This window comes from Thalia democratica, chromosome 6, assembly GCF_965202585.1.
Source record: "Thalia democratica chromosome 6, ktThaDemo2.hap1.1, whole genome shotgun sequence".
Lineage (NCBI taxonomy): Eukaryota > Metazoa > Chordata > Thaliacea > Salpida > Salpidae > Thalia > Thalia democratica.
Window position 1 is genome coordinate 18,670,874 of NC_139170.1, and position 17,198 is coordinate 18,688,071.

At 23.9% G+C, this 17,198-nt stretch overlaps 1 protein-coding gene across 1 annotated transcript; it reads left to right on the top strand.

Annotated features, from left to right (window-relative positions):
- The first annotated feature begins 1,889 nt into the window (after nt 1-1,889).
- On the top strand, nt 1,890-8,965 carry LOC145839565 (triosephosphate isomerase-like). The gene is made up of 6 exons (XM_082947175.1): nt 1,890-2,004; nt 4,417-4,546; nt 6,739-6,838; nt 7,225-7,342; nt 8,410-8,583; nt 8,847-8,965. Exons 1-6 carry the CDS (start codon nt 1,890-1,892, stop codon nt 8,963-8,965), a joined length of 756 nt encoding a protein of 251 aa, XP_082803301.1.
- The last annotated feature ends 8,233 nt before the right edge of the window (nt 8,966-17,198 follow it).

Genomic DNA, 17,198 nt, shown 5'->3' on the forward strand with positions numbered 1-17,198 from the left:
TTTTAGATTTTTTGCTGTTTTAAACAAATTCAGTTGTAGTAGGTAATTATTTAGTAAAAAATAAGTTTTGGATTATGTTTGATTACTTTTATCAAATAGCTACGAAAAGTACAATATTGATTTAAAGTTGACTAAGAAATAAGTTGATATTCACAAGTTCATAAACGTTTAGCAATTACTCTTATTTTGTGAACTTTTGTAGGTATCCATCTCTTTAGCTTTGATAAAGTAAAATTTTACACAAAATATCAGTAAGGTATCTACATAATCAGACATTTTTTTACTAAATAAATTTTTTCATAAGTTATGTAGAAATATAAAACTTTTTTTTTCAAATTGTTTTTGTACATTAGGGACAATTAGATAATATAAAAATCATTAAAAAAAAAGTTAATAGCTATCTTAACTTTTATCCGTTTCAGCAGTATTTAATAATAACTTAAAAGAAAACTAATAGTAAAAATTACATGAACTTTTCGAAATATTCTACTTTAACTAAAAAATAATTTTTCAATGGTAAATTTTTTATAATTAGTTTATTTGAACATTTAATTGTAAATGAAATATTTAATATTTAGTTTTATGTTTAAAGTATACTAAAAAAAATAACTTTTAAAAATCTTATGCAATAAAGTCAAAATCTAAGAAAAGTTTTCAATATAGTTGTCGTGTTATTAAATGATTACAAAAATTCAGCTCAAAACTTAAAAAAAGTTTTGAAATAATAGTAACAAATTATTTTTTCACTTACTAAAGTAAACATGTATGCAATGCATGCTTTTTTAAGCTCTACAGACATCTGAGACATCTATAACGTACGCACTCTAAAAAGTACGCGACCGCGTAAGAAAGGCACTAAGTCTCAAACTAACGTAAGAAAGGCACTAAGTTATTTGTTATGAGAAGGGTTATTGTATTCTCAAGAATGCAAGAAACGATTTTCACGTCAATTTTTTTCTGGGTTCAAAGTGCGTACCTAATCAATTTCCGTACAGTAACTACAAAAATAGTTACAAAAAGTTTATTTAATTTTAATAAACTATGAATTTTTAGTTGAAAAAATTACATTGAATAAATGAATATTATATTAAAAACTTCCTTTGTGAGTACAACCAATTGTAATTTTGATTTGTACTCTATAAATCTTTTGACGATAAGCATTTATATTTAAATATTATAATTTTATAAAAGATTAAAGAAGACTAAACTAAAGTAGTCTTATGTTTACTGCTTTAATACAACGTACTTAGTTAAACAATAATTATACTTGCATTTAGTCAAAAACATTTTAAAGTTAAAAATTTTATTTAAAAACATTAATTATATCCGCAATAATATTAAATTCTGTTTATTGAACATGAGAAATAATTAGACGCTCATACAGTCATACATATGTTCGATGGATTGGTTTATAAAAAAACATCAAGGTCAAAGAAAGTGTATATATTTTTTTTTAGTCTAACATCAAATGTAATACCCTGGGCTGGAATATTACAATAACAATCTTAAGTTTATTTGAACAAATTTAAATATTAATCTTGGCGGTCCGGATTCCATTGAATTTAAAAAAAGTCAGGGGCCGGTCATTTTCACTCTGCAGGCCGGATTCGGACCGCGGCCCGTACGTTGCCCACCCCTACTATACAGTCTACAATCATGAATGATCTTGCTAGTTATTTTCCAAGCTCATAGAAACAGAAAGTTGTAACTATGACAGCTAGTGGCCTGTTAACATATTAAAATACACTTTATGTAAACAATTATCATCAACAAAAACTTAAAAATATTATAGTAAAAAGTATGATTATCTTTTCTATGGTTAAAATTATCTATAACTAATGTTATGAATATTTTTTTATAGAAACATCTATATTAACATTTTACTTAAAATGAGTTTCAATAGTAGACGTTTCTTTGTGGGTGGAAACATGAAAATGAATGGAGATAGAAAATTATTGGATACTATAATTACCAATCTAAATAATGTTTCACAAGCAAACACAGGTAAAATCTAATAAGTACCAACTTTTGTGCAAAAAGTAAGAACTACTTGTAGTCAAATATGTTAACAACCTTGTGTTTTTGTTGCCATAAATCTATTTATTTTTACAAAATTAAATCTATAAGCATTTATTTATAAATTTTTGCTGTATACAGGGTTGCCACTTTACCTTAAATCCTGGAAAGACCTGGAGTTTAACAATTTAGGCAAAAAAAACCTGAATTGGGAAAATTTTGATCAAAAATCATTAAAAAATCCTGGAAAAATCTGGAATTTTAACAATTTTAACATGTTCAGTAGTAAAAATTCGATTTGACTCAAAATCTATCATCCAATTAAAAATTTTTGTCATCATCAAATTTTTATTTTATTAAAAAACACATTTAAAGTAGCTTAACAGTATCTTTAAAATATTTTTATACTATTTAACACAGTTTTTTACCTTAAACTTAACTTTAAACTAAAAATAGACCCAAAAATGTGTACTTTTAAACATCTGGAAGAAATTTGGAAAATCTGGAAAAATTTTTGAAAAAACAAGTAGCAACCCTGTTTATAAAAAATTAAGTAAAAATAAATTCAAAAAAAGTATTATTAACAAAAACAAAATTACTATCTTGAAATAAAAACTAAGAAAAAATAATTCTGAACAAAAGTTACTAAATAAGAAAAGTATGTGTAATTAATTTTAAATGACTGATAAGTGAGCAGAAATTTGATTTTAGCCTACAAACACATGTGTTAAGGCTGTAGATGAGTCCGAAATTATTTTACAAAAATTAACATTTACCCTTTTTTAAAGTTTAAAGTATATACTGGAAAATACCTTTATAGATTATTAGTAAAACAAAACTAGTTATATGGTTAGTTATCTTAAATTTTTAATAGCCAAGTTTATCTAAAATTGAAAAGTATTCAATCAAATGCTATCTCTTGTTAGATTTTTTTAGAAAATACCTTAAATTAAAAAAATTGTTGCATGTTTACAAAATATTGTATTGTATTGTAATGTTTTCAACATGTATAACAAGTGAATACTTTTATCTAGTATTAAAAAAATATGACAATTACTTAAAACTAAATTGTGTATTACATTAAAAACTAGACTGAGATTTCTTGAAAATGATTGCTTAAAAATAAAAATAGTCTTTTCAATGGTTTTAGTTTGCTTATTTCATAAAGTATCGAACTACCCAATTTTGATCTTCTAAATTTTTAAAATTAGATACAATTTTTAATTAATAAAGACCTTTAAAAAAAGTTTGTCTAAAAATGTACTAACAAAAACTAAAAAAAAAATCAACCTGATAACCTTCAAATAATATTTTACAACTATTTGTACATTTAAAAAATTTATCAACGTTTATTGTTTAGTATATAGTTTATTACTATTATTTATTACTTTATATGTTAATTTTTTAATAGATTGTTCTTATATGTTTAAACTCACAATGTATTATAAGATTAAGTTTATTGTGCAGATTTGTTTGTTTTAAATTTTATTTAATATTAAAAAAGTTTCAATTAAAACTAAAATGTTTTCAGACCTTAAAAAATGTGTATTATCTTTCTGTAATACTGTTGGTATTTAAAAATTGTAGTCTCTCTCCTAAGTTATATTATTATTTTTTCTTAGTATTGTGCATCCTCTCTAATCTGGCAATGTTGGGCAAGTTTTTTTGGAATTATCGACATAGTTTTTTCTTTTAATAATATACCTATTTTATGTTATGAAATGTTTATAATGAAATGCACACAAAAATTTCTAATGTTTATGTAATGTGTAATCATTTTTTCAACAAACCAAAAAATTAAAACAGACAATAAAAAACTTAATTGATAAAGTATTAAATCAGTTTAACAAAAAAAAAAATCAAACTAAAACAATTTATTTTTTATTAACAATTTATTGGTTATAAGTTTTAAATTAAAAACATTGGTTTTAGCTGAGTTAGTTAAATCTACTTCTGAACTGAAAAAAAAAAGAGTTATAAAAGTTAACAAATCTATAATTTCTAAAGTATTTAAATATATTTTTAAAGTAAAAGTCAAGTAATATTGAATTTAAGATAAAAGTTTGGTCACAGTACTAGGTATAAAGTTATGGAAATGTTGCTATACACCAAAATTCAATTTACAGTTAATATTGTTTAAAATTTTAAGATACATTTTCATGTCTTGTTTTATTAAGTACTAATAGCATTTGTTTTATTTATAAACATAAATACATGTTGTGCGTACTTATGCACAGTTTGTTATGTACCTTTGTTTTATATAACATATTATGAGCAGCTAAATACCCTCAACAAACAAAAAAGTTAATTGATTTTCTGGTAGGCTTTGCTTGTTTAGATCTGTAAATTTTAAGCTTTATAATATTTAATCTGATACATATTAAATTTTGATTTAAACAGATGTTGTCATTGCTCCCCCTAACATTTATCTTCAGTATTGCCTCGATAGAATTTATGGACATTCACAGGTGCAAATTGCTGCTCAAAACTGTTATAAGTATGAGAAAGGAGCTTACACTGGTGAAGTAAGGTAATTATCTAAGTTTATAGTTATACAACATTAATTAATCAAAATTTTATTTGTAAAACTCAGTTTCACCCTTTAAGGGGTCTTCAGTTTATAGTAATACTAATTAAAGTAGATAAGGTTATGTTATTTTCCTAATACATGCATTTTTCATTTTGATGTGTAGAAATAATAAAAAATACATAAATACATTTTATTCAAGTTTCTCTAATTTATTAAAGTTTTTAGGAACTATCTTATATCTTTGCAGTTATGCACAGTATGTTACTTATTTCCTACACAGTTACATTTTATTAATTTAATATAGACTGCTTGAATTAAGACAAAACTTAGCTACATTTTTTGTTAAAAAAGGTTTTTAGCAACTAGTGATATATATTTTTTGCTTAGAATACGGCCGAATTTTGATCTGGAGAAAAATCTAATTTGGCTGTATTTGGTTTAATATCAGGCGGATCACTAGTTTTTGCAGATAATATAATTACAAACCCAAACAAATGTTTTTTAATAAAATAATCAAAATTTTTGTAAGTTAATAGGTTTTTTAACATAAAGGTGGGCATAGGGATGGAAATCACTTTTTTTTTTTTTTTTTATCTTTTTTTATATAGTTTTTACCAAGCTACAGATGCTTTTTACGGATTTAAAAAATTCTAAATAATTTTTGAGATATAGCCAGTCAAAATTAAAGGCAACAATAGGTTCCTTATAGGACGCGCAAACTAAAACGGCAAAAATAGACTATTTCACTAAAAATCCATCTTCTACGTTTTTTGAGATAACTACCGAAACATTTTAGGAAGTGTTCCTTAATATATTTTTAAAAATTTGTCTGAAAGAGTTTTAAAATTTGAGGTAGTTATCTCAAAAAACGTAGGAGAAGATAGATTTTTAGTGATTTATAGTTATTTGCCGTTTTATTTGCGCCTCCCATAAGGATCCTATTGTTGCCTCCGACTCAGACCGGCTATATCTCAAGATTTATTTTGAGTTTTTAAAGTCTGTTAAAAACATCTTGTAGCTTAGTAAAAACTTATAAAATAAGATCTTAACAACCCTATAATACTTTTTTTCGTATATTTATCTAGTTATAACTGTGATTTTATACTTTAAAAACCAATCTGCATAATTTTTAGAGTATAACTTAGTTAGTCTTGAAAAATAAGCATTCTTATAAGATTTTCAAAATTTAGACAACAGTTAAACAAATAATCTTTTTTTTTTCTCACATGGGGTTGTTTGTTTAGAAGTTAAGAAAATAATTTAACATATCAAACATAACCCTCAAAGATAATAATCAAATATATTAGTTTAGCTTTTATAAGTTGGTTATTGTCTTTTAATTTAATTTACTTAATATTTTAACAGTGAAATATTTATTTTTTACATTGCTATATGTTATTTTTAGATTTCTTGTTTGTATTATTTAACAAATACTAATGTAAAGTTTTCATTAAAATTTATCATCAACCATATTTTTGTCTTTATATAATTTCCTTATTTGATATTTAAATTTTTTTTAGACATTTACAGTAAAAACGTAACTTTTTGATCTTATTTTTCTAATTAGTATAGCATAGATCATTATTTTTTAAGTGCTTTGCATGCTCATAATCTGATAAACTTTTACAATAATAAGACTAGTAATTACTACAGTAAGCACATTTAGAGAAATAGCTAGGAAAACAATATGTTCAACCACTAACTTTATAATGGATTAAAATTTATATCAATAAAATAAAGATTGTGTTTTTAAGTATTTCTATCAAGCTGTCTGATAAAAATTATTATAAAAAATTTTAAACTTTTTGTACCCACAATGAAAAAAGTTAATTTATATAACCAATTTAGCTTTTATGCTTTAGTTTTTTTTAAGTTACTATACAATTTATTTTATAGATTCTTTTAAATACTTATACTGTTCAGAGTTATATTTGCATTTGTTAATTTATATTTTGATTTATATTTTTGTTGAAATTTAATTAAATAAAAAATTTAAAGCTGATACATGAAATATGAGTTGTTATTGAACTTCTTTCTTTTTAACGAAATAAATTTGGTGTTTCACGAAGGTTTACCTGTTATTTTGTACCTTTTTTAAATTTTATTTGTCACAATTAATAACTTACCTTTTTTTTAATGGAGAAATATTTAAATTATTTTGACTAATTTGAAATGCTTCATTTTACTTACAGTCCAGGAATGCTTAGAGATATGGGAATTAACTGGGTCATTTTAGGACATTCCGAGCGTAAAAATTGTTTTGGTGAAGATGATACTTTGATTGCCCAGAAAGTAAGTAAGACAAAATATTTTATTGCTTATTTACTCTTTAAAGGTTTTGTTTAAAGAAAATATAAGGATCTGAATAAGTACATGGTTGTAATTCTTTTAAAAATAAAAGTATGGAAACTGTAAAAGTATTCAATAAAAAACATTGGCTTACGCTGTATATTTCGTTTAACTACTTTAACTAAAACTACTTTACTGATTTGTTAAATTAAGATACTTTTTTAAGATTTTAGTTTTAAATTGAAATAAATTCGATTAAGTAGAAAATGTATTTTAAATAAATTTTAACAATATATTTTCTGAAAGTAGTAATATTTTTATATTAGCTTCTACTTTATTTTTGGGGATCGTTTTATGTCTTTGTCTAAACTGTGTCGTGTTTTACATAGACAAAACATGCACTGAAATCCGGATTGTTTGTAATTGCTTGTATTGGCGAGTCACTTGCCGATAGAGAAGGAAAGAGAACAGAAAAAGTCGTTTTTGAACAGCTCAAGTACTTAAAAGGTTTTTTAGTTACTTTTGTTCGTTTGACTATTTTCAAAATCAACAAGCACATTTTTTGTTTTGTTTCTGCAAATCCATAGCTTTAATAAAAAGGAGACAGTAAATTTTCTATTAACAAAATTATTAAAAAAATAATCTCACAAATTAAAATGATGTATGACTTTAAATAGTATTTGTTTAGACGGTGTACTTTTTAAGTCTTTTATATGTAAGTTTTTATGTTGTATGTCGTTAGACACAATAACTTTAATCTATTTTTAGATTTGACTTGGATACTTTAAATATTGTTTTATACTCATAACTTTTTCTTCGCTGTTTATACATTAATTTTTTTATTTAATATTTTTGTTAACATTAATGAATCTTGTTTTTAAAAATTAACTTTAAACAAAAAATTTAAGTAAATGTAAAAAATAATAATAAAGCGGCACTTTTTGATACTAGTTATTCTGTGTCGTGTTTTTTATCCGCTCATTAGTTTTTACTTTTAACAAATGAAACAGGTTCTTATTCCTAAATTGCTAATATATTTAAACAACATTGTCATTATTATGATCATAGTCTTTGTGCACAGTACAAATAAGCATTTAAACGAGTCTATAACTAGGATATAAAATATATATATTTTTTTTTTACATCTCAGTAATTTATTGTACTTTAAAAATAACAGACGTATGTTTGTTCGTAATTGGGTATTAACTCTGGCTATTTTAGCAGCTAATAAGAGGTTTGCACCTTTAAACTTTCCTTAATAAATAAACTTATTTATTTTATATAACTAATCCTTACTTACCAACACTGTACAAAATAAGACTTTTTATTAGTTTTTATGCGTACTAATTTTAGCACGTAAAAGTTGTTTTTAATAAAAGTAATTTGTTAATCAACAAAAATATATGTAGTATTTACTTTATAACAAACAGTATAGGAATTTTTCTTACTAGCTACTTAAATGTATTGGGTAATTCGTTAGTATCAATGTTTTAAAAAGTTAATAAATTCAACAAACGATTGTATATGTTTGTAAAGTTACAGTACAGTATTTCAGAACGTTAGTATGTTTTTAGGCTGCGTGGAAGATTGGAGCCGTGTTGTGATAGCATACGAGCCGGTGTGGGCCATCGGTACTGGGCGGACCGCCACCCCTCAACAGGCACAAGATGTACACCGCAAGATAAGGGCGTGGCTGAACGACAATGTTTCATTGAGTGTCGCTACCCAAGTCAGAATCATATATGGAGGTAAGTTGAAAATGATCTAGGGTAATTTTTATTTTTTATCATAGGGATTTGCGGTAAAAAAAACATTACTTTGTCAATTCGGATTGTTTGTCTTACAAGAACGTAAAAGGCATTACTTTGTACAGATGAACTATATAAAAGTGAAATATAACATCTATAAACATTCTAATGTTGTGTGCCATAAAAAATATAAAATTATATGTTAATTTTAAGTCTACTGTTTGAGTTATAAAATTGATAATTAAACAAATACTTAAACTCAGGGTCAGTAAATTCAGTCAACTGCAAAAGTTTAGGAAATCAGCCAGACATTGACGGATTTCTGTGCGGAGCTGCTTCATTGAAACCTGAATTCATCAATATAATCCAATCTAGAAGATAATGATGATCTTCTAATAAAAAAATATCGCAAGTGCAATTAGTTTATCAAGTTGCAATAAGAGCTATATACAAACTTTTTGTAAAAACTTCGATCTTTTGCAATATTTTCACAAAAATTTCTTTTTTTTCTTATTTATTATTTTTTTAAACAGTTTATATTACCTTTCCTAAGTACAAGGTAAGCGTACTTTTTCAATAAATTTTTTGCTATTAATTTTTCTTTATATTTTTCACTTCAATGTCGTTTGAATTACAAAAGTTCAAGTTTATTTTTTTCTTCACGTTGATATATAAATAAAACTCTATTTTACTAAAGTACTTTATTAAAAATTGTTGTTATGTATAATTATAACTTGTTTATTAATGTTTAATACATAAAATTCGTTTCATATACTTTTTACATATTGCATTTAACTATTAACTTTATTAACGTCTTCTTATATAGTTAAGACGATGAACAAATTCCAAAAACGTTTAGAATGAGATAAACTTAAAACTTCTCCTTTTGGTCTCATTAACGATTTTAAACAATGTTTTATCTCTCGATTTAAATAATATATAACTAATAATCATGTTCTTAATCTTCACGTGTTCATTTGTGACTTCTTTAATTGTTTCAATGAAATCTAGTTTTTATCTTTCAGCAAACAGTTCATTTGTACAGTTGGCTTGAAATTTTAGCATCATCAAAGCACAATTTATTTCAAAGGGAATCCATATTTTTTACATTAAATACTTTATAAAAACATCTGAAAAATATATTAGAAATTATTGATTTTAAAATGCGTTTTTTGAAAATATAATACTTAAAAAAAATTTGTTAAACTTTAAAATTTTGAAAAAAAAAAGAAAAACAAAACTTGTTGTCACGCAAAAAGTTTCTTCTTTAAGCGATCTAATGTAAAATGAAGTATTTGTAATGAAAAAAAAAGAACTTACTATTGATTGAAACAATAGTAATACGAAAAATGTAAGTAGTTACACAACTAGATGTAGCTAAACTTAAAAAGAGTAAGTTTCTTGGTTACGTAGTTAATTATGTGTTAAATACTAAATTAAGTAGATAATGAATTTAAAAAAAACCTTAATTTAGTGTTACCTACTGCATTTTTATACTACAATACATCTCGCTGCAAACTTTAGGTTACAAATATACTAACATTTTTGCTTTAAGCTCTGCAAATAATACGTTCAGGGTTACCACTCGTTTTTTCAAAAGTTTTTCAAGGGATTCTAAATTTATTCAAATTTTTAAAAGTAGATATTTTTGGGTCTATTTCTAGTTTAAAGTTAATCTGGGTAAGAAGCTGTGTAGACTAGTTTAAAAATACTGTAAAGCTACTTTAAATATGTTTTTTAATAAAATAATTTTTTGATGATGACAAAAAAATTCTATTTATATGATAGATTTTTTGAGTCAAATCGAAGTTTTGCTACTGAACATGAGAAAATTCCAGAGTTTTTTAGTGATCTTTGTTCAAAATTCTAGTTTTTTTTTTTTCAAAATTTGTCAAATTTCAGGTAAAGTGACAACCCTTTATGTTTTAACGCTTTGAAAATCTGTAATTTAAAATATTTAGTTTAGCCAGTGTTTCTAAAAGTGGAAGGTATCGCTTATTTTATGTAAAACTTATAAGAACACAACAAACTTAAAATTAACAGTTTCTTTAACTAAAGGGGCGATTTTTCCCAAGTACTTTATGAACTACTGAGTTAAACTAAACAAAAATTTTTTTTTTTAATAGTTGTAAAACAAACAGTTATCAATAATAAGCAGTTGTAAAATAAATAGTGTGTATCAGCAGTTTTTCCTAATACAATTAATTTATACTAACGTTTCTAAAAACACATACTAAAAGTTCTTCTTTTTTAATTCACAATTCTAGCAATTTATAATTTTTAAAAACTATTCAACTAATAAATTTATAAATTGGACTTTGAATGAATATTTATACATTAAAATCCTAATATTACAACTCGTGTAAATTCATTAAGTTGTATAAGCTTGTTTTTGCTTAATAAAATAAATTTAAAGTCTTCTAAAAGCTTATTTCACTCTATGAACAGAACTATTATAAAATTGCTACATTTCAGCCTTAGGATAGTTCTATAAAGGAAAAAAATGTTTAGTTATAAACGTAATTTATCGATAGCAAGGAAGCTTAAAAAAATTTAGTAGTAAAAATGATATATAGTTGTAAACTTTGAAAAATTAGTAAGTTTTCTTAACTTCAAAAATAATGTCTTAATATTCAAATAACTAGATTATACCTAACACAAAGAAATCCGAAACATAAATTGAACGAAAATATCAATAATTTATAAATTGTAAATCTAGCAGTTGTAAATGATATGGTTTCTTGGTCATTTATTTAATATGCAAATTAAGTTTGAACAACTCTTAAGTTTCTAAACCGCTAGATTGTTTAAGTAAGCTTAATAAGAGCGTTGTCCCTAAAAATTTCACTTTTGAATCTTAAATTCTACGAAAATAACTTCTAAAATTTTTTTTTATATATAAGTTTTATGTAAACATTTAATTAGTTTTTACTTTTCAAATATTTACATAAAAAATTATATTTTTTTATTTTTCGTTCCTTTTGGTAATTAATATAAATTAAAACGCAAATTGATAAACGTAGAGCATTTTAATTAAACAGACTAATACCTTATAAACTTCCACAAATAACTAAGTTATGCTTTTGAAATATGGCAATAAAAGTTAAAGTTCATAGGAATTTGACTTATTTATTATTTTTGTCTAAAACCACATCTGCTTACCTTTATTTTTAGTATACCCTCTTTGATCTATTGTTTAAATCTTTAAATGATTAATAAAATTTACCATTTGAGATGAAAAATAGCAAAAAAAAAATTTTTGTGATTTATGGTTTATTTGCTTTCTATAGAACTCCGTAAAAATTAAAAAAAACTTAATAAATATTTTCAAAAAAGTTCTAAGTGTTTTTTACGCTAACTTACAAAATTAGTTGATACTTTCAGTTCTCGTATAGTAATAGTTTATTTCAGCAGTAACAATCAAAGTTCTCAACTTGAATTTAAGAAGATGAACACAAGTTTAGATAATCAGTGATATTCAGTAACAATCAAATCCTTATCTATATACAAAAATAGGCTTTATTTGAATAAGAATTATATAGTAAATTAAGATCTCATTAGTCTCATATTAAAGTGAGTGAATCATTACTTTATAATTAAATTTTTCAACTAATAAATTTGTTCTTTTAGTCTTTCTCAAATTCGAAAACAACTAGTTTTCATTTTTCCTAATCGTTAAAAATAGGTTTAACTATTTGAAATCAATTACATTTTTCAGTTGAAGATATGTCTATATACTTTAACTTAAAACTATCAAGCTGTGACTACTTACTCAAAATATTTGTTAAATAACTTAAATATATGTTGATCAATTTTACGATTCTAAACAAAAATCTCCTAACTACAAGTTTTATGCAAAGGTTTTGTAAATAAAAATACTATAATTTCTTAAAGTTTAAATTTAATAATACACCTAAACTTAGACCGTTAAAATATTAATTTATTTATTGTAACATTTTTTTCTGAACCAACTAAACAGGAAAAATATACGTTAATTTAAGAGTTGAAAGATAATAAATGAATTGATTATATTATTATCTTAAAAATTTTTAAGTTTATAAAATACTGTTTTACTAAAAAACAATTCGGTATATTCTCATAAAAAAAATAGAGACAGTTATCTACAACTCTAAGAATATAGTTTTTAACTAGCAGTGTTAAGTTATATTCCTTTTATTACTAATATGTACTCAGTATCAATAAAAAAAAACCTTTCTAATTTTTAACTAATCTTATTCTATCAAATTTTTCTTGGCATGTCGAAATTTTTAGATTATTTAAACTAATCGGACTTAAATACTCACCTTTTTAAAAGTATTTATAAAGACTTTTAATCATTGTCTGTAAACAGTATTCCTTCTTTAGTAATATAATCGTTTAAGATCGTTTTTCAAAACAAACTTGACAAAGATATATTTGAAAAACTAATAATTTACTCTGGTATTGATGAGTGTTTTTGGTGAAGTTAAAATTTTACTATATTAATTTTTATGGACACACATTTTATGTAGCAAATTAGTATTAGATTTACATTTTTAAATATTTAGCTGATGACGCTAATTTAATTCTTATTGGTCTAGAGTATTTTGATAAGTAATTAAAGTTTAATAAGTACTAAATATTATTTTGTCTTCTAGAACAAAGGTTTTCAGTTTTTTCAAAAGCTGTGCACGGTAAATTACTTAAAAACAATTTCTGTACACACTAAATAATAAAATATATAAGTTATATTTAAATCACTTCTTTGTAATAATTTAAGGGTATTAAAAAAAGTATTAAGAACTATTAAATTATGTTATATTTTGCTTTTTCTAATAGAAAAAAGCAAAACAAACGTCACTTCAAAAGTATTATTTACCTTAGTAAACTTTATGTGCACACCGTGAAGACCACTACTCTAGAAGATATTGTTAATTACAACAAAAGTTTTTTTTACTATTTATAAACACCAAATCTTAAAACATCTGCTTAAACATATTAAAAATTACGCAGAAAATATAGTCCGAAATTTATTACTGATTTCTAAACCGAACAAGTTATTAACAAAATTCTAAATTAAACAAACCTATATTAATCCTGCTCCAGTTTTCATCCACTACTTGATTCTTATTTTAAATTTTAACAAAGATAACAAAAAACAAACTGTACCTTTTTGTTTCTTAACGCAGCTTGAACTATTTTGAATGAGGGACTTTCAAAACAAAAAGAAGTTTTTGAAAATAAAAACATCTTCATCGAATTTAAGGTAAAAACCATTTTTAGCTTTTTAAAATCAAACTTAATCTCAATCTTAAACATGCTATATTTATAAACAATAACTTAACAAAAAAAAAAACAAATAATCATTCCTGTTATCACTAAACGGTATTCAACTTATTGTATACTTTACACTTTGCCCTGACTTTATCAAGCACAAAACGGTTTTATGAGTTAGTTTTAATTGCCTCTTAGTTTTTGAAGAGACTTTTGTTAGTCTTATTTCCAAAATTTAAGGTGTTTTATTAATGTAATATGTTTGAATTGTTTTCAACTAAGCAGTGTCATAAACTAATTATAAAAATATTTTCATTGAAGTATTGACAGTTATTATATGTTTATTTACTTTAAAACAACACTAAATCTAACTTGATTTGTCACAGTGCATAAAAAAATTTCTAAAGAATTGATTTGGCATTTATTTAGTTTTCTTAACTAAAACAAAAAAAATTTAACACTAAAAAAGTCTGTAGGGTTTTAAAGATTAATTTAGCTACTACAGTAATCAATTTCAAGTCTAAAAGTTATAAATACAATACATACAATAAAAACTTCAAAAAAAAAAACAACTCTTATGATGCTTTTGAATGAGTAAAACTTAATAAATAGTAACCGAAAAACTAATAAATTAAACAAACACAAAAGTATTTAACGATTATTATAACACATAAAAACAACAAAAAAGCATAACAAACAAGAAAATAAGAAGAAAAAACAGTAACATGCCGCGTAACTCTGCATGAAAATAAAATTTTAATCATGATAATTGTTCAACATCTAAGTTTCAACCTTTCACGGTTCACAACATCTACAATTTATCTTGGTGATCAGGTTTCAACATGCAGAGTTATGCGGGAAGTTACTGCAAGTATATTCATTACAACAAGTTTTCTAAACTTAAAAGTATTGAAGATATTTTTATTCTTGATAAAATTCATACTTAACAAAACCCAATAAATAACACATTAGAAACTTTTAAAACAAAAAAGCAGGGATTATAATTAACAGGTCAGATTTATTAGAAAACATTTTTTTCGAAAGCTGTACTTGAAAACAAATATACAAAAAGGTATCAACTGTTTAATGTAAGATTTTAACAAATAAAGAACTAAAAAGGCCACTTTGTCAATATAATTAAATAAAGACCATGTTTGTAATTTTCAATTGAAAAAAAAACCTTAATCTTTTGTTTTGCACAATTTGTTTTTCAACTAAAAATTTTGCCCTTTCATTAATTTTTATTTGACGGGCCTTAGTTATCATTATTTTATTTATTTATAATAATTGTACACTTCGATAACTCTCTAAACAGCTTTTTAATTCCATACAAATTAAGACTACAACTTTACTTTAAAATTTCTTGAAATTTTAAGACAGAAACTTAAACAAGTTTTAGTATATATATTCAAAACATTAACTTAGCTAAATATGAATTAAAGTATTAACTTTAAACATATTAAACTTTCAAAATACTAAAGTTTTGAATAAAAGTATGTAAGAATACTAAAAAATAGAAAAAGTATGACCATACTTACACACAGTATAATATTTTTTAATACTTGTTAATTTGTTTTAACTTCATATTTTATAATGTTTAAATGACTTCTAAACGTAGTGTTGTGTGAAAAAAGTAATTCTAAGTGATACCTTTTCACACAAAAGAAAAACTTAGAATCGAAGCGCTTTAAAACTTTAACGACTAAGTGTACAATACAACCTTAACATTTATGTTTATCGGTATTTTGTAATTATCTAAAATTAATAGTATTACAAAGCATTTATATAACAAAGTATAATAGATATTAATTTTATATCAGCTATACAGCAGTGCTGCAAATAAAAAGATAAACGGGTAAAAATGCACGGAGTGTCACTTTTGCACGAGCTTTAACTGTTCAAAGAATTTTTATATTAAAATTTTTTAACGTTGTTTCCAATAAATGAACCAGTAGTTTGCTAATTCATTTAAAAATTTTACTTTTTTGATTTAAAAAGTGTCGCTCGTACATTTCTGGCACCTACCCAATAAAAAGAGGTTAACTATCTTTTTCTAAACTAATTTTATAACCTTTGAATTTTAAATCTGCTTGTGTTATAGTTTCTAATAATATTAGATTCAATTTAAATTTCGTGAAAAGTGTTCAATTCTGTTCGACAAATTTCTAGTACTGATTTATTTAAATAAACTTAGTTAAAGTTTGTAATTTAGCCATAATCTTACATAATCAAGCATTTATAATTTCAATAAAACCGTCTCAATTAGAAATTTATTCATCTATTGCTTCCACATATAGTCAAAAGATCATTTTATGAATTTTACTACTTAGTGCAATAATTTAGGTACAACTAAGTTGCAGGTTATTTATAGAAAGACAAATCAAGTTTAAAAATCATACTAACTAGTTTTCATAACTAACCAGTATGATATTATGAGTAAAAAATATGCCAACAACAAAAATTCAAGTTTTTAGAGTATTCTAATTTTATGTAAATTATTTTTACTGTAAATTTACAATTTGAGCAAAACATTTTATTTATTAAGGATCTAAAAGTGCTTCAACACTTTGCAAGTTTCATTTTATGTATAAGCATTGCAAGATTTACGCTGTTGTGTAATTTATATACGCTTGTTTTTATATATATAACTTTTTATTTGCCTAATTGTTAAGCCAACTGTTTAGAATCAAACTTTAAAATGATTTTTTTTAATTGAAAATCTTAATCATATTAATCACTTAAAGATACCAAACACGGTTATACAAAGATATGTTTTCTGTATTCGTCTCTATTAAAACTTTTGTACATTCAAAATAATAACAATAGTGATAGATATAAGTTGGTATAAATGCAACTTTGTGAAACTAACTTTCTTATTAGAGATTATAGGATAAATACTCTAGTTAAGTCTACACCTTTTGAAAACAATTCGATCAGCTTTTATGTTGAATACACCTTTTTTTATACCTTGTTTTCTAAATACTATTTAAATATTGATAAAATGCATTTATGAAAACTGTGTAAAGCAACAACAACATAATTAAATCATAGCATAATGCTCATAATTTTCATCTCAAAGTATAAGTAAAAACTATCTAGTTATATACAACAGAATAGGAAAGAAAATACAACTAACTGTAAATCATCCAAAAAGTATTCCTGATCAAGTATTTCTAATAAATTTCAGAAAGTAATCCTTGTTAACCAAAATTACATAATTTTCGAATACCTGATAACCATGATTAAAACATTGTAAAAAGTTACCCCATATTTAAAACTTATTTGCAACTAACATTGAAAAACTAAATTACAAGTCTGTCAATTCAAGTCAAAGCATTTTTAAAGCAAATAACTTAACATAA

Bases quoted from the DNA above. Each gene is read 5' to 3' on its own strand.
- LOC145839565 (XM_082947175.1), top strand. From the start codon at position 1,890: ATGAGTTTCAATAGTAGACGTTTCTTTGTGGGTGGAAACATGAAAATG. The intron at 2,005-4,416 runs GTAAAATCTAAT...TGATTTAAACAG, and splicing joins TGTTTCACAAGCAAACACAG to ATGTTGTCATTGCTCCCCCT. The intron at 6,839-7,224 runs GTAAGTAAGACA...TGTTTTACATAG, and splicing joins ATACTTTGATTGCCCAGAAA to ACAAAACATGCACTGAAATC.